Source organism: Typopeltis vanoorti, chromosome 5, assembly GCF_054136105.1.
Source record: "Typopeltis vanoorti isolate ZY-2024b chromosome 5, IOZ_Tvanoo_1.0, whole genome shotgun sequence".
Lineage (NCBI taxonomy): Eukaryota > Metazoa > Arthropoda > Arachnida > Uropygi > Thelyphonidae > Typopeltis > Typopeltis vanoorti.
Genome location: NC_143553.1, coordinates 89,826,346 through 89,851,561, shown reverse-complemented (window position 1 = coordinate 89,851,561; position 25,216 = coordinate 89,826,346). Strand labels below are relative to the sequence as shown.

At 35.6% G+C, this 25,216-nt stretch overlaps 1 protein-coding gene across 2 annotated transcripts in view; it reads right to left on the bottom strand.

Moving 5' to 3' along the window:
* The window catches only part of LOC150106639 (stromal interaction molecule homolog), a 341,067-nt gene that overhangs the window by 170,119 nt on the left and 145,732 nt on the right, over window positions 1-25,216 (bottom strand). For both annotated transcript variants that reach the window (XM_090392591.1, XM_090392592.1), the window contains exon 3: window positions 16,427-16,541. In XM_090392591.1, coding sequence (XP_090248717.1) covers window positions 16,427-16,541 — 115 coding nt within the window. The remainder of the gene's footprint in view (window positions 1-16,426; window positions 16,542-25,216) is intronic.

Sequence of the window (25,216 nt, the reverse complement as noted above, 5' to 3'; positions counted from 1 at the left end):
AAGCAAATGAGGATGTGAGTTCAATGTTACATGTAAGTTCAATGTAAGGTTTTAAAATTTGGAAAACAAAGATGGGATGCAGAATTTATGCTTGGTGAGAATATATTGTTGGAAGTAGAGGAAATAAGAGATCTGGGAGTGATAGTGGATAAGGATCTAAAATTTAGGGGACACATCGCCAAAATTGTGAAGACAACACAAAGACTTCTGGGAATGATGAGGAGGACACTGACGTGTAGAAGTAGGGAGATTCTTGTTCCATTGTATAAGGCTTTGATTAGGCCACACATGGACTATTGTGCCCAGATTTGGTCACCTGGTTTTCAGAAGGATGAAGAGATGTTGGAAAGGGTCCAAAGGCGACTGACTAAGGTAGTTTCTGACCTCTGGAATGTCGAGTATGAGGAAAGATTGAAAAGATGTAATTTGCAGAGTCTAGCGGAGAGAAGGAAGAGGGGAGATATGATAGAGACCTACAAGTTGGTAAGGGGTTGTTATAGGATCAATGGTGGAGAAGTTCTACAGAGAATAGTGGGAGATCAGGGGAGAACCAGAGGTCATGCCTGGAAACTGTATAAAGAGGGTGTGAGTAGGGGAGTGAGAGGCAGGTTTTTTTCGTGCAGAGTTGTGAATGATTGGAATGCCTTGCCTGAGAGTGTGGTGTCTGCAAGGAGTTTGAATGTGTTTAAGACCCGGTATGATGAGATGTGTGTGAGATAAAAGGACCTCCTAGATGAGTCTTTGACTCCATGAGGTCTTGTTTAATAATAATAATAATAATTACCAATATTAGTATGAAATGTCCGCACGGTTAGCCTAGTGGCTTTGCGCTTCGCAACCACATGCCTGGGGAAGGAGTGTCCTAGGTTCGATTCCTGTCAATGTGTCAACGTGAGGAGCTTAAGGATCTTCCTCAGCCATAGCCAAGTTAGCCGGACTTGGGCATGGACAGCAGGGTTTTTTCCGCCAGTTTATCTGGTGTTTTTCATCCCGCAAGCAGGCAAACCGGTCTGAGGACACACGGATTACAGTCAGAAATACTGACCCAGCCATAGGTCTGATTCATCAGCCTAAGCCGGTTCCGGAGCCCGTATAAAATTTGGAGGGACTAGATGGTACTGTGAACTCCCGTAAAAAGGGGGAACACAGTATCATCACACGAAATTTATTTATAGTACGAAATGTTTTGGGAAAATTTTGAGAAAAGAGCAAAACTAGTAATAATAGTAAGTATTTACTGGATTTCTTTTTAGAACATGGAATGTTATTACTAACGCCATATTGCAACATAAAGAGGTACACAAATTCACATGGAGAGAAGGGGGGGACTCGTTAACAATGTTATTGTCGACAATAATATCTTCACGCTGGTTCAGGACATGAGGATTTGAAATCAGAAGTGATCACCATTAAGTTTTGAGCAGAATAAAATTGAATATCACATTTAAAAGAAAAGTGTAAGAAAGTTTTAAAACAAATCAAAGTTGAGCAGCTTTCAGAGGTGAACTGTAGTCTTAAATGCACAAACATTAATAAAAAAATAAAAATAAATAAATAAAATGAAAGACTTTGTAAACAAAAACTAAACCTTGAAGAAAACATCGATTATTAAAATTATTAACATTGAAAACACTGGTTATTACTAACACCATGTTCCAACATAAAAATATGCACAAATTCACATGGAGAGAAGATGCAAGAAATAAGAAAAGTCTCATTGACTATGTTATTGTCGATATTGATGTTTTCTCCGTGGTGAAGGACACCAGAGTGTACAGAGGATTTGAAATTGGAAGTGATCACTATTTAGTCTTGAGCAGGAAAAAATTGAATTTCATTTTGAAAAGAAGAAAATGTAAGAAAGTTTTAAAAAGCAAATAAAAGTTGAGCAGCTCCCAGATGTGAACTGCTGGTTGGTCAAGTGATTATCATATCTGTTCTCCAGCCAAAAGCCTGCGGTTTCAAATCGCACCATGGGCATGGATGTTTTGTGATTATCTGTGAAAATAGTAGTGGTCAGCAGTACATGGAATTGGTGTAGTTGATGAAAGTAGAGCGGTTTGTAGTAGTTGGATTGAGTGGTAGAGAGGGAGAGTTGTGAAGTCGGTGCCCTCCCTCGATGAGTCTTTGGACTCCTGGAGGTGTCATGTAATAATAATAATTATTATTGAAGAAAAAATGAAAGAATTTGAGAACAGGAACCAAAACTTGGAGATTCAGTGGCAAGCCTTGAAGAAAACACTGATTGATTCAGCCAGAGAAGCATGTGGTGAGATTGTCTGCAAGAATAGAAAAATCAGAACTCCATGGTGGACACAGGAAGTTAAAAAGGCAGTGAAAGAAAAGAAGAAAGCATATTGAAAGTACCTGGCAAATAAGTCAGCTTGTGCTCTTAGAGAATACACAGACAAATGTAACAAAGCCAAACACTGTGTAAAACTAGCTAAACAAAAGTCATGGGAGGACTTTGTTAAGAACATAGTTCAAAAGGCCCTGGACAGAGAGACGAATTCCTGGTGATTGGAGTAGAAGCTCTCATAGTACCCATATATAAAAAGGGAAATAAAACTGAATGTAGGAATTATAGAGGTATTTCCCTACTAAGTGTTCCTGGTAAGATTTATGCAAGTATACTTGAGAAATGGTTGAGAAGAATTGTGGAACAAAAGCCTAGTGAAGAACAAGCTGGATTCAGGCCAAATAGAGGCTGTCAGGATCAGATCTTCACTGTATGACAAATTGTTCAGAAATCATGGGAATATAACATAGATCTGTATTTACGTTTTGTCGATCTGGAAAAGGCATATGACAAAGTGCCAAGAGAAGCTATTCAGTACGCTACGGTTATATGGTGTCAATGGGGCATTATATCAAGCAATATTTAGTCTTTATTTGAGTTGTAAGTCAGCAGTTAGAATTGAAAGAGGTACAGGAAGATGGTTTAATGTTAAATCTGGTGTGAGATAAGGATGTACATTATCCCTCTATTATTCATTATCTATATGGATCGCATTATGAAGGAAAGTGGTATTAAACCTGATATCAAAATTGGATATGTTAATGTCAGCTCTTTGCTTTATGCAGATGATGTTATACTTCTAAATAAATACACTAGAAGTCTGTAAGATTCCCTGACTAAAGTGAATAACTGTTGTAATGGATATGGTATGAAGGTCAGTATTAAAAAGACAAAGACAATGAAAATAGGCAGAAGCATTGAAAATGTCAATTGTGTTGTGAATGGAGAACCTGTGGAACAAGTAAAACATTTCAACTACTTAGGGACGATTTTTAGTTTATTTATTTTATTCATATGGTGTTTTCCTCCCTTTTCTCCCGCGTCCCTATTGGGGAGAGTTGAGCAAAATAGACAACAGAATCAACAAAACTGGTATGATAGGAAGTCAACTGAATAAATTCATATGGAATAAGACAGAAATTAGTTGGAACACTAAATTAGCTGTATACAAGTTAAAACTGTGTTCAAACCAGTTTTAACTTATGGATCTGAGAGCTGGGTCAGAAGTAAAACACTTGATCAAAGACTAGAGATTGCAGATATGAGAGTCTGAGAAAGATTAGGGGCACGAACAGATGGCATCAATGGCAATATCATATTAAAAACAAGGACATTAGGAAAGAACTTGCCATTGTCAGCATCCAGGAATGTGCTAGCAGAGCTAATCTCAGCTGGTATGGTCACTTAAACAGAATGGGCGAAGAAAGATTAGCAAAACAAGTGTTCTCTGTCAGATTGGCAGGGAACTGCACCCAGAGGAAAACCAAGATATAGGTGGATTGATATAAAATGTGCCTTACACGATAGAAATATAAAATCTGATAATGTTGGAGTCTTGACAAGTATCAGACTGATTTGGAGGAAAATTGTAGACAGGAAGTTAGTCATGATGTAAATTTTGGTTGAACAGTGAGAAGGAGTGATGACAAGAGGTCATCCCTGGAAGTTACAAAAGGAAACTGTGAGTAAAAGGGTGAGGAGTGGTTTCTTTGCATGAAGGGTGGTTGAACCATGGAATGCATTGACTGATGGAGTGGTGAGATTGAGAACGGTCAATGAGTTTAAGGAATGGTATGATAGACTTTGTGTTTCTTAGGGGAGACCTCCCCTCAATGAGTCTTGATAGACTGTGTTTCTTAGGAAGGACCTCCCACGATGAGCCTTTTGGCTCCATGGAGGCCTGGATAATAATAATATCCTGTACACCCCCCCCTTGAGGGTACATGGCAGGAATTTGATGATGATGGGTTGAATTATGAGTAAAGCAACTAAGGCTATGAGACAATGCATATTCCTCTAATACCTTCCAAAGGAAGTAGGTGAAACTCCTTTAGCCTTAACCATTTCTCCTCCAATCAAGGCTTTCAAGTGGAACAAACTGCACAAGGCAAGTGTCCATTTCATGTTTCTAAACCCTAACCAGGCATATATCATGCCTAAAACAGCACAAGTTCCATGTTTTATTTTTTGACCTCTGGAGGAAGTTACAAATCCAGGTTTACAAGAGGAATAACCCCACCTGCCTGCTAAAAATCAACTAACTAGGAAGCAGTCAAAGAAAATCGAGAAAGTAGTTCCTCTAGTCATCAACTTCACTTGAACCTATACCACTCTTTCTTCTCCTGCTATGGAAGATATTTCCACAAAGCTACACAAACACTAAAAGTGTTCTCTACCTGGCTGGGTTTGCCTATTTTATGTGAAAATAAGTTTCTGGGAGGAAAAAAACACTGCTGTCTTCATACAAGACCACTGAAAGGCCCTTATAAAAGTTACTTATGTCTCAGATGGGATTTGAACCCCCATTGGTTAAAAGGCAGAAGTCAAGGAATGAGTAAACAGGAATATTATACTAGGGTAACTCTGCTGTTACCCTCTCCACTTGAAGGGAGAAGGTAACAGCAGAGCTTGTTGAAAGGATAGGTCTTAACATAGTCATGGTATTTCCTCCTGGAAATTCTGGATTTTCATCAAATCAAATCAAAAAAATTTTCATCAAATAAAATGCATACAAATCTTGCCTCAACACATAACACACTTGCTCATAGCCTTAGAGCTATAATTCCAAATAGCAGCAAAAATTTACCTTAATAATTACTCACGTTCTATAGTAAAGTGATACTTGGGCTAGATAAAGGAAATAGCTGCACCACTGACGCTGCTGGATTTATAAAGACATCTGAGATACTGAATGAAACTGCAATCTGAAGTGGAATAGATTTGAAAAAGTGACATGGATAACATGATAGTTGATGAATAGACATTAAATAGTATGTGGTGGAGTATAATCAAGGAGAAGCATATTGTTGTGTCCTGAATAGACTAAGAAATGTTTAATGTAAATTATTCAGGTCACAACTTTAATACAATTTAGGCAAAGAATATGGAATGTTGGCAATAGGATAAGTGTAAGTTGTTTACAAGTACAAAACAATTAAAATTTAGGAATTTCATGAATTTGTATAATAAGCTTTTATATTTTACATATAATCTGTATTAAGTCTGAACCAGATATAGAGATCCATGTAAGCTGGCAAATCCATTTGAAAAAGTCAGTCTCTAGTACTAAATTAGCAAAGCCTATGAGTCAGGCTTCAAGGGTCACTTTTGCCATCCTGCAATATGAAAGAGAAGGGAGGGAGAGAAGTATTGGAAAAGGAAACCTAAGCGTCTTCCAGGAAAGGAAGGCATACACACGTGCGGAAAAAAATAGAGGGAGCTAAGGTGACCAATGTTAGCACACGTGACCACGTTGGCACGCATCGCAAAGATCGAGATTTGCCGAGAGGAAAGAATTATACAAAAAGGCCTTGCAAAGACGATTCGGGATCTTTTTCCCTGGATTCCTGGTTCCTGATCTCTCGGACAGTGGTCGAGCTCGTCGTCGTCGGGGAGGGCATTTGGTTCGTCTGTCGTAGGGTTCATATTGGGCCAAGCTATGTCCGTGCTCTAGGATAGCTGTGCATTGTCGTGCGATGGAAGAACCAAATTTGATGCCGGCCGTACAAGGCAATGTTACCGTGCCACCTCCCAGTTTTCCCACGGAGATTCTACTTGCACAGATCTACGGACGATACCCTCTAAAAGGACTTTGTTGAAGGCCTTGATGACCAGACAAGGCAGGAACAAAATTTAAGAATTCAAGGACAGAGATGGTAATGTAGACTTTTGAAATTCTAATTCCAGTTATAGAAGAGAGTGAATTCCCTGTGAGAACGTTTATATTGGACTGAACTTAAGGGACTGTAAGAGTAGCCTACAACTAGGCATAGGTCCGAAACAGTGTTAAGATTTGTTTGCCCACGAGGCCGAGAAGATATCTGATTATGCTAAACTTAGTGTGTAAATTGTGCTGTTGTATTAACTAATGGCCACGTGTATCAGAATGGCATGATGATGACCTATGAAGTTATACTAAAATGATTGTATTAGTGGTTATTGCAATTTAATATGTGTGATTAGCATAAATTAATTAGAGCCTTTGATCTAAATTGAGTGCAACCATATTAACCTGTTTGAATTATATTATTGTGTATCACCTTAAAGTTCAAAAGATATATTTCGGCGATTACACCACATTTTTTTATTCAGTTATATAAAACACAGAAATAATAGTCCCGACAGTTTCTGCATTCTGTTATTCGAGTTTTATGAATAGCCAGATGGTTATGATTTGTGTTTATTAATGCTCTTGTTTAAACTTTAAGTTATACAATTTACCCCCTGAAGATGTAAATCCTACGATTTACGAAACTTGTCGGGAACTATTATTTCAGTGTTTTATATAACTGAATAAAAAAATGTGGTGTAATCGCCGAAATATATCTTTTGAAACAATTAGCCACAGAAGTCTACACCTTAAAGCTCATTAAATTGTTTCATTCATGTACTTGCCTGATCTGCTTATGTTATATGAATTCAAAACTACCGCTCATAAAAATATCAACGAACTAAGCGGGATAAACCCATGAGTAGAAAATATATTAAGGGAGCCACGACTGTGAGAAAGAAATAAGCAAACAGAGGGATAAGATTAATCTGGATCTAATTATCATGTGTCACTCTGAGGGGGTCACCCTGAGCAAGAATCCTTTCTATCCTAGGTATTAGTTGGCACAGTAAAAAATAAATGTGTTAATACTTATAGGGTGAACTCCATCAGATTGTTGTGTGATAAAATGATGTTTAAGGAAACAGAGAGGCCAATAAGACTGCAAAGATCCTAAAAATTAAATTCATTTGATAGGAGACAAAAGATTTACGTGCATGTGTGAGAGAGAAAGGATAAATAAGTAAAGATAAGGTGTAGTGGTAAGCTAGATATAGAAATCAGAACGAGATAGAAAAGAAAAGATATAACAATATGACCAGTAGTACCACATGCTATTCTTAAGAGGCTGTTTGGTTCTGTTTAATTTGCTTATTAACAGATGTTTGCTAATGATGAAAAACTGGGCAGGGTTATAGTTAATATAATATGGGATCTGTTCAAAATTCTACTCAAATACACAAAATATGCACTTGACTTATATACACAGAAGTTTATGAGATATAGGAATATATCCCATTTGAAATATTCTCCTCTTGCCCCTCTCTCTCTCTCTCTCTCAATACACTGTTCCAGCATTTTTTTCCACTTCTAAAAACATCTCTAGAACTGTTCAAAAAGAATGGCTTTCAGATGCTCTGTAGCACTGTTTAATTTCATTTACATCTTAAAATCTTCACCCTTTAAGTACAAATTACAGCTTAGAGAATAAAAAAGAAGACAGAGGACAAACAGGGGTAAAACACTTGACCAAAGACTAGAGACTGCAGATATGAGAGTCCTGAGAAAGATTAGATGCATGAACGGATGGCATCAACCTCAATATCATATTAAAAACAAGGGTATTAGGAAAGAACTTGACATTGTCAGCATCCAGGAATGCGTTAGCAGAGCTAATCTCAGGTAGTATGGTCACTTAAACAGAATGGGTGAGGAAAGATTAGCAAAACAAGCGTTCTCTGCCAGGATGGCAGGAAAATGACCCAGAGGAAGAACAAGATATAGGTGGATTGATACGGTACAAAGTGCTTTAGATGATAGAAATATAAGATCTGATAATATTGGAGTCTTGACAAGTAAGACTGATTTGGAGAAAAATTGTAGATAGGAAGTTAATAATGATGTAAATTTTTCATGAGGTACATGGCAGGAATTTGATGATGATGACTTATATACTGCAAGGTCTGTTTTGGCTAATTTCTCCATAAGTCCACAACTTTCTTCAACTAGCTGCTCAACATACCAGCTTTGCTTATTATCATTATTTCCATATTTTCCCAAAAAATATATATGCCTATATAAAAAAAAAAAAAACTGTGTTTTTAGGTCTCTAATGAGAATATGGTTGATGGTTACTATGTTCGTGCCTATTTTTCTTAGTCTTTGCACTGCTGATTTTTATACTAAATACTGTTACTGCAGATATTCAATTTAGCTTAACAAGTCCTGCACTGAATTTATTAGGAGTACAACATCAATTACAATATAATAAAGAGCTAAGTTTAAGATTTCCAATTTTGAATATCTGGTTTAAAGCACCTTCCTTCATAGTATGAGGTGTTCAACCCATCAATCGCGGAGCGATTTTTGATCGATCTCGTGTATTCCTCCTTACTTACAAATTTAATTACAACTGAAAACATAATATTTTATTTATCATTATTTTGTATTATTTTTAATTCGCTTTAAGTGTATTGCTATTGTTTATTTATTTTTCATTAAATTGTCAAATCAGTAATTTTCTTATAAGTCTGGGTAAATGAATTAATTTGGATCAGTGGAAGTCAAACAGCAAGCCGAGCGAATATGATTATGAGCAAAGTGTAAAAACTTGATTGTAGCTTAAATATTCCAAAGCATTACATCGATTTTTTACTAAGGTTAAGTCCCATGTGAATATTGTATTAGATGTTTTTGTAAATAACTCTTTTGAAGCTAACTGTATATACTGCTTTAATAAGAATATGTTACAGTGTTAAAAACAAAGGCAATGTTTTTGTCGCCGAAGCTGTACATGGCAGCATTAGAAAGATTGTTATTGAAACTTGTATGTATGAGAAAGGCTTGCAGGCTCTAAGTGTAAACATCTCCGAAGAAAGAGTTCAAACAACTTTCCGATGGCCGGCAACTTACAATCAAAAGAAAGCGGAGGAGAACAAAAGGCGTGCCGAACTTGAAACTTAAGATGAAAGACTCATACCAATTCTTTGGGGGTTGCCAAACTTTATGCGAGGTCTCAGAGGAGGCCTAATTAAAAGGGACTGAAGCAAGCAGAAGGGGTCCCGGTTACAGAATTGCTGTCAGAGAGGAGGCCGCCCGGTCCAGACTAATCGTCAGAGGGATTGCCCGAATCCACGTTGCTTGAGAGAGAGAAGTTTCCCGCTTCCAGTAAGGAGCTTCTCGGTTCGAGATGTCGCTAGAGAGAGACTACTTCTAGGCCACAGACAAGGTTTCAAATTGCTGAAAGGAAGAGTTCCAATTGCCGGAGAAAAGTTTCCAGGCCAGGTTAATGTCAAACATTCACCAGTGTGTTGTGTTTTCATTACAATTTGATGAATCAAACAACTTCACTGATATTGCTCAGTTAATGGTATTTATTTGCATGGCATTTCAAGATTATTCAAGTAAAGAAGAACTTTTGAAAATTATACCATTATTGGGAAGGACTAGGGGAGAAGACATTTTTTCGGCATTTGATGAATTTGTGAAACAACACAAACTTCTGCTTTTTAAACTTGTGTCTATTACTACTGATGGTGCTCCTGCAATGATAGGTAATAAATCAGGCTTCATTTCACTATGTAAAAACGATGACAAATATCCAGATTTTTTAACGTACCACTGTATTATTCACCAACAAGTACTGTGTAGTAAAAGATTAAACACATCCAAAAACAATGTTTTGGATGTTACATTTAAAATTGTAAATTCTGTTCGAGGAAAAACCCTCCAATGGCAGTTATTTAAATTACAGGTAGATGATGATGATGATAGGGGAACTTTGTTGTACAATAATGTTCGCTGGCTCAGCAGAAGTCAATTTTTAGAAAGATTTCTTGTATTAATTAACGATATAAAAAATTTTCTTGATGAAAAAGGAGATATTTATCCACAATTGAGTGATAAAAGATGGTTGTTACACTCATCAATTTTAGCAGATTTCAGTACGAAATTAAGCAATTTAAATTTAGAGTTATAAGGTAGAGATAAAAATGTAATTGATATGTTAAGTTCAATAAAAACTTTCCAACAATACTTACTTTTATTAAAGAAAATATAAATGACCGCGAATTTAGACATCTCCCATATTTATTAAAATTTTTTGAACAAAATAAAAAAATGCTTCGCTATGATTTAAAAGAATTTATTCATGAAATAGAATTAGTTGAGGAAGAAATAAATTCAAGATTTAAAGATTTTGATAAAACTGAAATTATTGTATCTTTTATCAATAATCCATTTCAAGAAAACTTGAACATCACAGAAATTTCAAATAAAATTAGTGGGCTGTTTGATATAAACGAAGCTGAAGTAGAACTTGAGATAATAAACATTCAGAATAGTTTACATTTAAAATCAATAAACAATGAAATCATTTGGAAGTATGCACATGAAAAATTCCCAATATTAATTGATATTGCGCAAAAAATTCTGTCGTGTTTTGGATCGACATACTTGTCAGAATCTGCTTTTTCAAATATGAACGTCATAAAAAATCAATTAAGAAACCAAATTACAAATGATCATTTGGATGATTATCTGCGATTGGCCACTTCTTCATATCAACTTGACTATGAAAACATTGTGAGGTCCAAACAATGCCAAGTTTCACATTAATTTTTTTTTTTTTAAATCAACCAGCATTTCCTGTAACTTGTGAGTTTGTAATCAATCTGTTGTTTTTTCTAATTTTGGTTTTCCAAAATAGAGATATAAATATTTTATTCCAATACATTTGTTTGTTTGTTTTAGTTGTATTAAAATATTTATTGTATTAAAATAATTAAAAGTGATAAATAAATTTTTAAATACACAAATAAAGTTTTTAGTCGTGTATGTTTTTTTAGTTGTTTATTTGTGCGTAATCAGATATCAAGTTGAGGGAACACGATCTATATGAGAGTAGATCGCAGAATAACTTTTTATAGAAAATAGCTCACGTAGTAAAAAAGGTTGAACACCACTGATCTATACAGATTATGAAGGAGAGCAGAGATAGCATGCACCTTGACTTACATGTAATTCCACATCAAACCATCTTCATATACATGTTCAATTCCAATCTGACTTAAGTCTAGGCTAATATACATATATATATATATATATACATATATATATATATTGCTCTGTAGAAGGTCCAATATTTTGAACAGCTCTTCTGTTGACACTATCACACACCTTTTTCCCAGAATCCAGCTTGCTTTTCCAAGTTTATCTTAGGCCTCTTCTCAAATATCCTTACATAGGTCTGACCTGGAACATTTAACAAGGAAATTCCTCTGCAATTTTTACATTCAGTTTTATTTCCCTTTTCATAAATGGGTGTTATAAGAGCTGTACTCAAATCATATGAAATCAACTAGCTAAATCATAAAATGCTATGTTGCTACTGTAAAATGTTCACGCAGACATATTTAAGCAGCTCTAGACTAATATCTATTCCAAGCTGCCTTGCCACATTTCATGTTTATGATCACTTTTCCTACATGAAGTCTTGATATGTATTCCTAATTGCATTTCTCTTGAATATTTTTACTGCTGTTCTTTCACAGCTTCTCTAAATATTTAACAATCATTCAAAGTACAACATTTTATTATTATTATTTACATAGGCGACTTCATGGGGGGGGGGTCTGCAGATTCAATGGAAGGCCCTATATATTATGCTAAACACTATCCAATATTCACACAATATCTATCATCCTTTACTTTGAACTCATACACTGAATGACACCAGCAACAGATTCTGCCAACCTATTTCACTCATTCACCACTCTCCAAACAAAAAATCTAGTCCTCACACCCTTGCTCTAATTCCAGGGATAACCCCTAGTTCTTTTTTCCTTTCTTTTAGTGTTTGGTGATTAGCATTCATTATAGAAATTATGGACTATACAACCATGTTATAAATAACTATTTTAATTTCCCGACGTGTCAACCTTCATATTAAGGTCATCGTCTGGATTATACAGTATACAAATATCCAACGACAAGCTGAGTTACATTTCACATAGTTTGCTAAAGAAACAATGATTTGATCACCGGTTATTCTACTGGCATGACCTCTAGTGGAAAAAAAAAACAGATAAAATTAAAAATTAATTAATTATTTAGAAACTACATCAAAGCTAAATTCTATTTAAGTTAACATAGGAGAAACATTCTTTCACAGAGATAGTTTTCTTACAGTAACAATGATGTCCTATTTTTAACATGACAATTGTTATATTACATTTAAGATTCTGGACTATCTACAGTCCTGTTTATAGTTAACTCTTAGGGAGAAAGGTTCCATGGGTAGAATATGTGCCTTCCATATGCCTGGGATTTTTAGACCATTATAATTGTTCAGATTGGAGTGGTTGTTAAGAATCTCACAGGCTTCCTTAAATTTATTCATACCATGTTTTGGTGTGATGTAAACAACTGGTGCTTTTCCAGTCAATTCTATGTAAAGTGTTCAGGGAATGATCAGAAAGGCCAGCTTCACCATAGTTATTATATTTAACGTGTCGTTTATGTTCCTTTTGTCTGATAGGAATTGTGAATCCTGTTTCCCCTATATATGGTAATTACAGGTGCAATAAATACAGTATACTCCAGGGTGGGCCAGCGGAGGGAATGGGTCTTTGGATGAGTTGAGTATGCTTTTTAATTTTGCAGGAGATTTAAAGGTGGCTTTAAGGTTGTATTTCTGTAGTATTCTGTTTATTTTATCTGATGTCCCTCTAATGTAAGGAATGGTTATAGTTTTATTGTAGTCTGTTTATCTTTGTTTTTTGTTGAGGTCTTGTAGAGAAGTTTGTTAATAGTGTTTTGGCTGTAACCATTTTTTTCAGAAAAGTATTGCTAAAAGACGAATTTAAAGTTATCAGTAATACTTTTCTAAAAAAATGGTGCATGCGAGGATGCACCATTTTTTTTATCTTATCAGTTGGTAGCAACGTGTCTTCTTGGTTAAAGACAAATCCATCATCATCAAATTCCTGCCATGTACCCTCAAGGGGTGTACAGGATATGATAGAAGTACATCAAAAATGTACATCATTACTACTTCTTATCTACAATTTTTCTCCAAATCAGTCTATTACTTGTTAAGACTAACATTATCAGATCTTATATTTCTATCGTCTAATGCACTTTGTACCGTATCAATCCACCTATATCTTGGTCTTCCTCTGGGTCGTTTTCCTGCCAACCTGGCAGAGAACACTTGTTTTGCTAATCTTTCCTCATCCATTCTGTTTAAGTGACCATACCACCTGAGATTAGCTCTGCTAATGCATTCCTGGATGCTGACAATGTCAAGTTCTTTCCTAATATCCTCCTTTTTAATATGATATTGCCATTGATGCCATCTGTTGAAGTCTCTGATCTTTCTCAGAACTCTCATATCTGCAGTCTCTAGTATTTGATCAAGTGTTTTACTTCTGACCCAGCTCTCAGATCCATAATTTAAAACTGGTTTGAATACCATCTTGTATATAGCTAATTTAGTGTACCGACTAATTTCTCTCTTATTCCATATGAATTTATTCAACTGACTTCCTACCACACCTGTTTTGTTGATTCTGTTGTCTATTTCCATATTTAATTTGCCATCTTCACTAAAAATCATGTGTAAGTAGCTGAATTGTTTCATAAAAAAAGATAAATCCTCTGAACACAATTATTAGATGTAACACTCCCAATTATTCTTCAATAAATACATAAATTCAATTTCCTTCCTTATTATTATTACGTGACACCTTCAGGGAGTCTAAAGACTCATCGAGAGAGAAAAAATGTTTAGCAGAGCGTGGTTATAAATGTCCTTTCCTTCTAAATTACATGTTCTCATAGTTCATCAGCGTGCACTCGTTTCATAACAATGCTTACCATCCACATCATTATTCACATCATCTGGTCTATAGCAGCAATGAACTGTATAAGTCCTGTTGGTATCTATCCCACACCGGATGGCATCGAAAATGCAGTATGTTCACTAATCCTCAGGTGAACTCCTATTTTTTGTATGGGTGCAGTTCATTAGCTATTATCAACAATACCCCACCCCCATTCTTTTCTCTCCATCCTCCCTGAAAATACTATACTCTTCACATTCTATTCCATTAATTGTATCATCTTCACTAATGCCAGTAACTTTGGGTGGGAATAACAAAAAATTACTCTTAACATACAGAATATCCTTATCTTTTATTTTCATATCAACTTCATCTGGTTCCTTTTACAATATACTTTTCTCCATTGCTTAATGCTTTCCACATCCTCCAGAACATTTTGTGTCACCTTCATGATAATTATCTTCTAAATTCTGTCTTTCCATGTTTTATTTAGTTATTGTTAACATAGAACTTGGCTTTCTTATATCTTTCTCTGTATGTATTTGCTAAGAGCACTTGCTAACTTATTTCCCAGGAGCTTTTGATATTTTTTCTTTTCCAGGACTGCCCTTTAATCCAAACTTGATTCACCATGTTGGTAAATTTTTACCAACTTTGCCATATGCTTTTCTGACTAAAGCAAGCAAACTTTTCTTTAGATTCTTCCACTGGGTCTCTAGGGCTTGGTTTTTGTTTTTAAATTCTTTCATTTCTGCCACCCTCCACCCCAATAATATATGTATATCTGAGTATATAATTCATCTCTGAAAGCAGCTCAACTTGGATTCTTTTTAAAACTTTTCCTTTCCAATATGATACTCATTTTTAATCTGCTCAAAACTAAATGGTGATTGCTCCCTCTTTCGCATCCCCTGAAAACTCTTATATCATGAACCAATGATATCACTATCAATAACAGCATAGCCAGTAAGACTATGCTGTTATTGTGTTCAAGAAGGCTATGAACAGAATAACATAACCAATGATTCTGTTATTCTGTTCAAGACATGATTATTCCATGTGTCAAACAGAAATCCAACAGGTAATTATTACAATTAGCTATGCTGTATTCTTCAAATTTTCTCAAAACATTTCTGTATTTCTGAAATTCATTTCATACTCAATTGTTGAGTTCGTCAGTAAAAACCATCTTTTATGTAAAGCACCCTTGCTAAGGAAGGACTCGAAATTCCTCTACTAGAACCTTTTATGAAACCAAAGGACGCAAGTTTCATGATTCAGTTTTCCATTTTGAAATTTGCCTATATTTCAGATCTACCCTTGATAAAATTTACTTCTATGTTTAGTGCTGAATACTAAAATTATTTCTTCCTTTCCATGATCATGACTACATTAATGTAACACCTTACAGTTATCATTTAGCACTTTTAATCTTCCTCTTGGTAATAATTGTAGACATTATATAATTCCACTTCTTTTTTTAATGCTGCTTTTAATGTCAATAGTACCTACCTAATTTTATTAAATTCAAGGTTGTTTCAGTAGCTGATTTTTCACTGGTTCCTTTACCTTCATTAAGGTAAATAGTGAAGAACTCGTTTAAATGAGTGATACCCCATATTTTCTGCTTTAAGCCAATACAGGATACAATGAGTCAGTTATGTCTCCAACTGATGGCCCATCATCATTTGTTTATGCAGATCAATACCTAATAATGAGGCATGCCACAAGAATACGAGTATTACACAGTGAGTCAGAAGTCACAATCAATTCTTTACATTCCTTATTATGCCATGTGGAAGTGGCAGGTTATCTAGCTGTGACACTTAAGCAAACCTAATTGCTAATATTCTACATTATGTCAGGTCTGACCAAAGTGCCCAACACACACACACACACACACAAAGATCCCTATTTGTTTATACCACTCCTAACCAATACCCTGCATTTTAGACTACCAGTACTTCGTCAATTATATGCATCAATATTCTTGTCTGACTTCAATGTATGCTCTAAGGTTACTTTCTTCAAGTTACCCAGAATGAAAACTGTAGGATCTCATTACTGGACCAGCTAACTTAGGATTAGCTTTCAGATGAACAGGCTCCTTTATTCCAAGGAAATATTCCTCACATCACTGATGAGAAATAAATCCCTATCTTTCCAATCTTTCTTTCATTCATCTGTGCTATAGAGATGCTGCATAGAAAGTTAGCATAACGAAATTTTAACATATTTAACATCAGCCATCTATAAATAAAATTTACTTTTTCAAATAAGGGCTGGAAAACTTACCCTCTGATGTTTTCCAAGCTTGCCATAATTCATCCACACTGATGTATTTGTCATTGCCATGAAATTCTTTATGTCTCTCATATCCATTTTCATACTGTAATTCATCTCTAAGGAACTAATAGGAAAAATAAATAAAATAAGGAAACAATTATATTGAAATACCATATGACACAAAGAACATAACACAAATCTACAGTACTTCAATAATTATTTAATATATATATATATATATATTAACATTACAGAAATTAAAGAATTTCTGATAAATGGAACTGGAAGTGATTGTATGTTCATCTAGTTGACTTATTAAGTATGTATAAGGATAAATAAAGCATTAAATCTGAACAGGAATCTAAATATTGTCCAACTGGTCATACAGACTAGAGAGGAACATATACAATAAGCATGGAGTTAACTTATTATATCTATACATAAATGTCAGAAGTTAAGAAACAAAGGAGTTGAATTTTTTGCTTTAGTAAATAAATATGTTCTGGCCTCAGATTACTGACAATTAGTGAGACCTGGCTCTCAATAGTAGAGGTACTAAATGGTATTGATTGTAAAGGATACAGTATTTTTAATCATGGTAAATGAGACAGAACAGGACGAGTGGTGTGATGCTAATGATATAGATGATTTGAGTCCTGTGAGGGTAGAGAGCTACAACTGCAATATTAGTAACTGTTTTCCACGTAGCAGTGAGTTAGAAGTATACAGAGTGAGGTGGGAGTCAAACAAGTTAGGATGTTGCTACAAATCCTGTGGATCAGATGCTAGTGACAATGAAATGCATTGCCAAATAAACCTAATGGGTACTAAATGATTAATTATCATAAGACTGACTAATTATCTAAACATTCAGAGCTCATTAAAAGAATAAAGCTCAATTTATGTTGCATTACAACTTCCGTAAATAGCATGTGACAGAAGAAATTTGGGGTTAGAAAGTATTAAACTTAATTATAGTGTTAGAGGTGGGCTCAGAAAAAGAAGACAAGAGTGTTCCACCTCTGGTTGGTGACAGTGAACATGCTGTACCAACCTGAGAAGTGGACATGTGTATGAATATTCCATACACATGGAATCTGTGCAGAAATTGTGATTAACTAAGGCAAATCTAGGTTTGATCCCATGTATTGGTTGCTAGATGGGAAGAAAATTAGTGTTGCATGAGTAGTATCTAAAAAATGCATCAATAATGCAATACAGAAATGTATCCTTAGAGTTTAAAGAGTAAATAGGGTGGGAGTAAAATGGATCTGCAATCTTATTATTATATAGGGCATCTCCATGTAGTCAAATGGCTCACTGTGGGAAACACCTATACTAACTATTATTCACACAATATCTACCATACATCTCCTGAAATTTATCATCTGACCAATCACAACCACCTCTGACAATCCATTCCACTCATTTACCATTCTCTCCATGCAAAGACCCAACTGTACACAACTTCAAAGGCTGACCACTTGTTCCGGCTCCCCCTCCCATTCCTCATCTATTGAAAAATCTCTTTGTGCCAATCTTATAGAATCCCTTTAGTAGCTTATAAGTTTCTATCATGTCCCTTCTCCTCTGCTTGTCAACTAACTGACACCTTCAATCTATCCTCACAGGGAGCATCCCACATACCTGTCATAGCTTGGTCACTCATCTCTGAATCTTCTCCACCATATTCTGATCCCCAGAAATCCAGGTGACCAAATCTGTGCAGAATGATCAAAATGCAGCAGAATCATAGCCTTATATAATAACCTCCCTATCTTTACCTGACAATGTATTCCTCAACCTTCAAGTAATCCTTTGAGATATTTAACCAAATTTGGCAATATGTCCTCTGAACTTCAACTTTGTCCACTATCAGCCCTAGATATCTGGTCTCGTTAATGTCCTGTAATCCAGTACAATCAGTATGATACAAAGTATCCAATTTTTTCATCCTGAAGTGCATTATCGTATATTTTGAAAAATTAAATTGACAATTATTGTCCTTTGCCCACACTGTCAATTTAAATCATCCTGCAGGATATCTATATCACCTTTATCGACTATTGCCCTCCCTAGTTTTGCATTGTCAGCAAACAACTGAATATCTTTCCTTAAATCTTCCCCTATATCATTAATATACAAATTAAAATAGTGACCCTAGTATGGAGCCCATGGGCACCCCACTAGTCATCCTCATTCGACATGATCCCGCTCCACCATACACCACCCTCTGGTGTCTGTCAGCTACACCCCCCCCCATCCATGCAACAACCCCATATTCATTCTCATTTGTTCCAACTCACATAATAGTTTTCCATACTGTATTCTGTCAAATGCCTTTGTAAAGTTCAGCAGTATCATGGTGTAACTATTTCCTTTACCCAAATCTGCTGTTACATTATTATAAATTGTGAAAAAATTATTAAGGCAGGAGTTACCTTTTACGAAGCCATGCTGTCCCCCCCCACCATAGAGTATCATATTACTATCAACACATTCTGGATTTTACCATTAATCAGCTTTATCAATGCTTTAACCACCATTCCAAAGATACTAACTAGCTTGTAATTTGCTACTTCTGTCTTGGAGCCACCTTTATGTAATGGAACTATCTTACCCTCTTTCCACTCCGTTGGAACTTTGCAGAGCTGAGATTTATATTAAACAACTTCATTAGATGCACTGCCAGTTCTCTTGCACATTCATGTCACACATGGACTGATACACTGTCCAGTCCCACTGCTGTATACACATTGATATTTTTCAATATGCTGAAAACCTCTATTTCATCTACCTCAATTCTAACATGAGCTTCTATCACATCGATAACTGCAAAGTCTCCACCTGGGTGATACACTCTTGCAAAGTGATCGGTTAGTAGCTCAACTATTTCTTCTCCATCTGTTACTTTTCCTATCATCAGCACTGAGTAAAGTTATCCCTCCATAATCATTCTTTCTCTTACTTGCTATCTACCAAAACTCTTTTGGATTTAATTTGGCCCTACTTTTCACTCATAATCTAATTTAGCCTCGTCTACCATACTAGTGACCCTTCTTGCTTGTACTTTATATTGCTCATGAACATTATGATTGCTTTTGTTTGTTTATATTCTGTCCACAATGCTTACTTTTTTTGCAACTCCAGCTTTATATTGCTAGTCATCCACTTAATCATACTCTGCTTATCCTCCTGACTCTGGGTATGTACTCCAATACCACCTTTCTCTCTCAATCAATCCATGAAATTCCTTGTAACTTCTTATTCCACGGCACTGTCATCTAAGTTTGTCATAATAGCCAGCTTAATCTTTAAAAGGTACCTGTGGCATGACTATAAACAATAAATTACACGATAACTACAGTAATTAACTTTAATGAAATGAAAGCACAGAAACCTCAAAAGTCTAGTCTGGCACAACATAGTATTGACACTAAGCAGCATCCAGAGGGATGAAGCTTGTCTTCTCCATAGAAGTAGGTTTAAATATGAATGCTTTTTTTCAAAGTTGCAAAGCCCTTTTACATCGCCAAATCTGAATCGGAACGATTGTCTCTCTCTAGAAAATTTCAGAGATTCTTATGTAACCATCAAAAATAGTTTTTAATAATATTTTTAATAATATTATTTATTAACATTAATTTCTAACATGCGGCAACAGTTTTTAATTGGTAAAACACCGACTGCTGTATGTATCTTGTATTCCCATTCCTTTGATTTGCTTGTTTCTACACACTGACAGCGTACTGTTTCCAGTACGAAATATCTGTACTTTCATTTCATTAAAGTTAATTCCTGTGCTTATTGTGTAATTTATTGTTTATAATCGCCAGCTTAAGATTCTACAAATATTCTTAAAATTCTCTTGCTTTATTAAGCATTGTGGAAGGAATACTGTGTGCAACAGGATATCAGCTATGAAAATTATAAAGGCACAAAACAAAAGATTTACAACTATTATATGGAAAGATAAATTTCGGTATGAAAAGAAGTTGGCTCTGCAAGCTAAAAAGACAACCCAAACAATTTTATCATTGTGTTGTAAATAAAAAAAAGAGTGAATGAAAGAATAACTAACTCTGTCAATGCAGATAGGTTGTGGGTAGCAGATGCAGATGAGACTGTTCAACTAACAAGTGCCCATTTTGCTAAAAACTATTAACACAGTGCATGGAGTATAGAATTCAATGCTTTCTATATGCTGGAGGAAGAAACTCAATTGTATGAGGAGGAGGTACTAGATCTACTGTAGAAACTGAATACAAATTCGGCAACAAGAAATGATGGAAATATCAACATGGATGCCAAAAAAATGTTAAGCTGAACTATCTGTTCCATAGGCCTAGTTATATAATTTGAGTATTAGCAGAGATATTGACAGAACATATTCCATTAGATAATTCCATCGCATTAGAATTATGGTGGTGGTGTAGTGGTGAAGATTTTGAAAAAGTTGGTAAGAGTTTGCATACAAAAATGTATTTATTATTATCATTATTCCTGATACCTCCAAGGAGTCCGAAGACTCATCACGGGAGGACACCTACAACTGTCTCAACCACTACACCGAACCTCTACTACGAATCATCTCCATCAACTGCACACCTCCACCATAACTAGTATTTTTTGTCTGTAAATTTGTGTGTTCTGAAGGGCCAATTTGTCTGTATGCAGGATGAAAAACTCGAGTTTCCAGGAGAAAAAAACCCTGCTACCTCCATATGAGATCAGCTAACTCACCTTCGAATGAAATTATCCAAATAAAGATTCCTCCCGTCGCGACGAGAATTGAACTTAGGCCTATTCCAATTGAAGGGTGCAGTGCAATGTACCATCGTTCTTCCAATTGCACTACGGAGGTGCTTGACTGACAATCTATACTTCAGAAAGAATAGTATGGGTTGACTAAGGGAAGGCCTCTTTGAGTAACTGCTCACATTTCATAACAACATTATGGTTAAGTTAGACAAAGGGATTGAGTACTACGATACTTTGGTTCTTTGCTATGGATTTTGACAGAATACAGTATGGAAGCTGTTGCATAAGTTGTACAATATGGGATGATTACAAACTACTAGCTATTAAAATAAGACTATTCTTTTAAAATAAGATTCCTCAATCTCTTAAATAGTTGGATTACCTGCAATATACCCCAAAAATGAAAAAAAGACTAAAATACTGCATTTTTTGATAGATAACGGGCACCCCCAACATTTTCATCACTCCTTTTGATGTTAAGCTGAACATGCATGTGCCAACTAGTGGTAGAGTTAGGAAGTATAGACAGAGGATGGAGGAATTCTTTAAAAGCACGTGCGTTGCTAGTAGCAGTGGTCGATTATTCAGTACATCCTGTTTTAAAATATTTCATAAAGTAAATAATTATTTGTTTATATTTTGTTATTAGATCTGAATTACCCAAAAGTAGCTAAATTTCGTTTGTTTCTGAGAGAAAACTTGTGTGGAGGTTGATGCTTGTCACTTTGGGAATATGGATGAGGTTCCTGTAAGTTTTGACATGTCTAGTTCTAGGACTGTGAATCTGAAGGGAGCAAAGGAGGTTTCAGTTGCTACAACAGGGCACGAAAGATCTAACTTTACTGTGGGTCTCTGCGTAACTGCATATGGTTCCAAACTGCCACCAATGGTGAATTTCAAAAGAAACACTGTTCTAAAAGGTTGCAATTCCAAAGATATTATTGTTACTGCTAATGATAAAGGTTGGATAAATTCTGAGGATATGAAATTTTGGTTGGAGAATGTTTGGTGAAAGACAAATATGGCATTTTTCAACCCAAAATCTTTGTTAGTGTTGGATTCGTGTAGGGCACACACGACAGCAGAAGTTAAAACAATTGTAAGTATTCTAAATTGACCGTCATTCCAGGTGGTTTAACAAAAAAAAACTCCAACACCTTGATCTTGCAGTAAATAAACCATTCAAAGACAATTTGCGGGCTAAGTGGGAAGACTGGATGATGAATGTCATTCATGAATATAACAAAACAGGGCAGATGAAAAGAACGTCATATAAAGATATAGTTACGTGGATTGTAGAAAGTTGGGCTGCTGTAAGTGAAAACTGTGTTAGAAATGGTTTCATTAAATCACAAGGGAATGCAGTGGTGTTCGGTGACAATGATTATAAAGCTGAAGAAATACCAAACGAAATTTTTAACGCAATTGATTCTTTCAATATTGAGTCTGATGAAGAATTTTTTGGATTTGAATAGTGTAATGCTCAATAAATATTAAGTAATACTTTACCTTAGTTTTGTTACATTTGATTTATCTCTCATACCTTTCAAATACCATGCATGTTCATTTTTAAAGAATTTAGCCTTTTTTGTATAGATAACGCACGCGTTATCTATCGAACAATACGGTAATATCAGTTTTTAAAAAGGGAAATAGAAGGTTATACTAAAATTACAGACATGTTAGGTTATTAAATACAGCAGCATATAAATTCTTCTTCCTCTTATGCCTTATCCCATCTATTTGGGGTTGGACTTATTACATGATACGACCTTACGCATGCGATCCCAACTGACTTGTTCCAGGGCCTGATGTTGGGAGGTTTTTTTTTTTTTTTTGTCTGTAGACGTGTGTGTTCGCTGGGCCAGTTTGCCTGTTCTGAGGGATGTAAAACCCTCCACTTCTGTATGAGACTGGCTAACTCACCTTTAGTCAAAAGAGACCAGATAAAGGTTCCTCAAATCATGGACAGGAATCAAACCCAGGTCTTTCCTACCAAATCGCTTCGTCTATACTGACCAAGCTATAGAGGCTCTAAACACAACGTATAAATTATAAATTATATAGTAAAATTTTAAATAAAAGACTTGCCACTATGGCTGATAGTTTGTTATTAGAGGAACAGTCTGGATTTAGGAAGGATAGAAGTTGCATTGTTGATAGATTCTTACTAAACGTACTCATAAAAAAAGACCAATTTAATTTACAGACTCACCTAGCATTCACAGATAATGACAAAGCCTTTGACTGAGTTAACTGAAAAAAATTATGGAATATAACAGAAGACCAAGGCTATCAAAACAGTTATGTTATTAAATGAAATTAAGAGCCTATATAACTATACAACTGCTGCAATTCATAAATATCAATGAATATATAGTATTGGTATTATTATTATTCAGGCCTCCATGGAGTCAAAAGACTCATCGTGTGACGTCCTTTCTAAGAAATACAGGTCTATTAAGACTCATCGAGGGAGGTCCCTCCTAGGAAACACAGTCTATCATACCACTCTTTGAATGCATTGACCTTTCTCGCTCTCACCACTCCATCAAGCAATGCATTCTATGGCTCAACCACCATCACACCATGCAAAGAAACCACTCCTCACCCTCTTTCTCACAGTTTCCTTTCGTAACTTCCAGGGATGGCCCCCTTTTCATGACTCCTTCCTGCTGTTCAACCAAGCGAAAGAACTCCCCAGTGTCAACCCTGTAACCACCTCTCAACAATTTAAGTCCCAATCATATCACCTCTCCTTCTTCTATCCACCAAACTCTGTAGTCCACACTTCCTCATAACTAACATTGTACAGTCCTGATACCATCTTTATTATTTGCCTCTGTACCTTTCCACAGTTAATTTATCCCCCTTCAAATCCTGGGGACCAGATCTGGAAACAATAATCTAAGTGTGGTCTGATCAGAGTCTTATATAACGGAATGATAACCATTTTATCTCTGCAGGTCAGTGTCCTTCTCATAATTGCAGCAATCCTCTGTGTTACTTTCACCATCTTTGCAATATTTCCCCCTAAATTTCAGGTTTCTATCAATCATCAATCCCAGATCTCTTGTCTCCCCTACTTCCTCCAGTTTAACTCCTCCCATAGAGTATGCAGCATCCCATCGATGTGTCCCAAACCTCAAGACCTTACATTTTGCTGCATTAAACTGACAGCCCCATTCATTTGCCCATCTATCTAGCTTATTCAAATCCTTTTGCAGGGCTACCACATCTGCACTATTACTAATAACCCTTCCCAGCTTCGCATCATCCACAAACAACTGAATATCCCCTTGCAATCCACGGACGTCATTGATATAAAGGTTAAACAATATAGGTTCCAGTACTGAGCCCTGTGGAACCCCACTTGTAACCTTCTGCCTCTTTGATATTGCTCCACCATACACAACTCTCTGATACCTATCAGACAGCCAATCCCGAATCCAGTTGACCAATCTGACATCCAAACCCATGTGCTGCAACTTAAATATCAGCTTATCATGTGGCACCCTGTCAAATGCCTTTGTTAAGTCTAAGAAAATGGCAGTACAGGTATACCTCAATTAACGCGGTTAATTAATCCCTCGATGTTACTGCATATATCAAAATCGCGTCGATCAAATCTAATAATCAATGGTAAAAATTACAATTTGTCCATGATAGATTACTATATTAATAATTCGTTTTATATGGTACTCTTTTAGGAAAGATAAAAATGAATGCAAAGTAAATGTTTAGTAAATACTTGTACCTACATTTACTGCAATTTTTTTTTTATCAAAAGAAGTTATCAAGAGTCGTTTGAACAGTTTTACTTTTTTTTTTTTTCTTATCGGCATAAATTCTACGATAATAATCAAAATGACACTCCAGCCTTCAGCAAACAAGCAATAAAACAAAGAAAAAACACTGCAAATATAATAAATGATAGTACAAATTAAGTGGATATTGAATCCAACATTATTTCATAGTCGAATATAGAAACTAAAAGAGTTTCGTGCCGAATATATAGAAACTAAAAGTTTTGCCGGA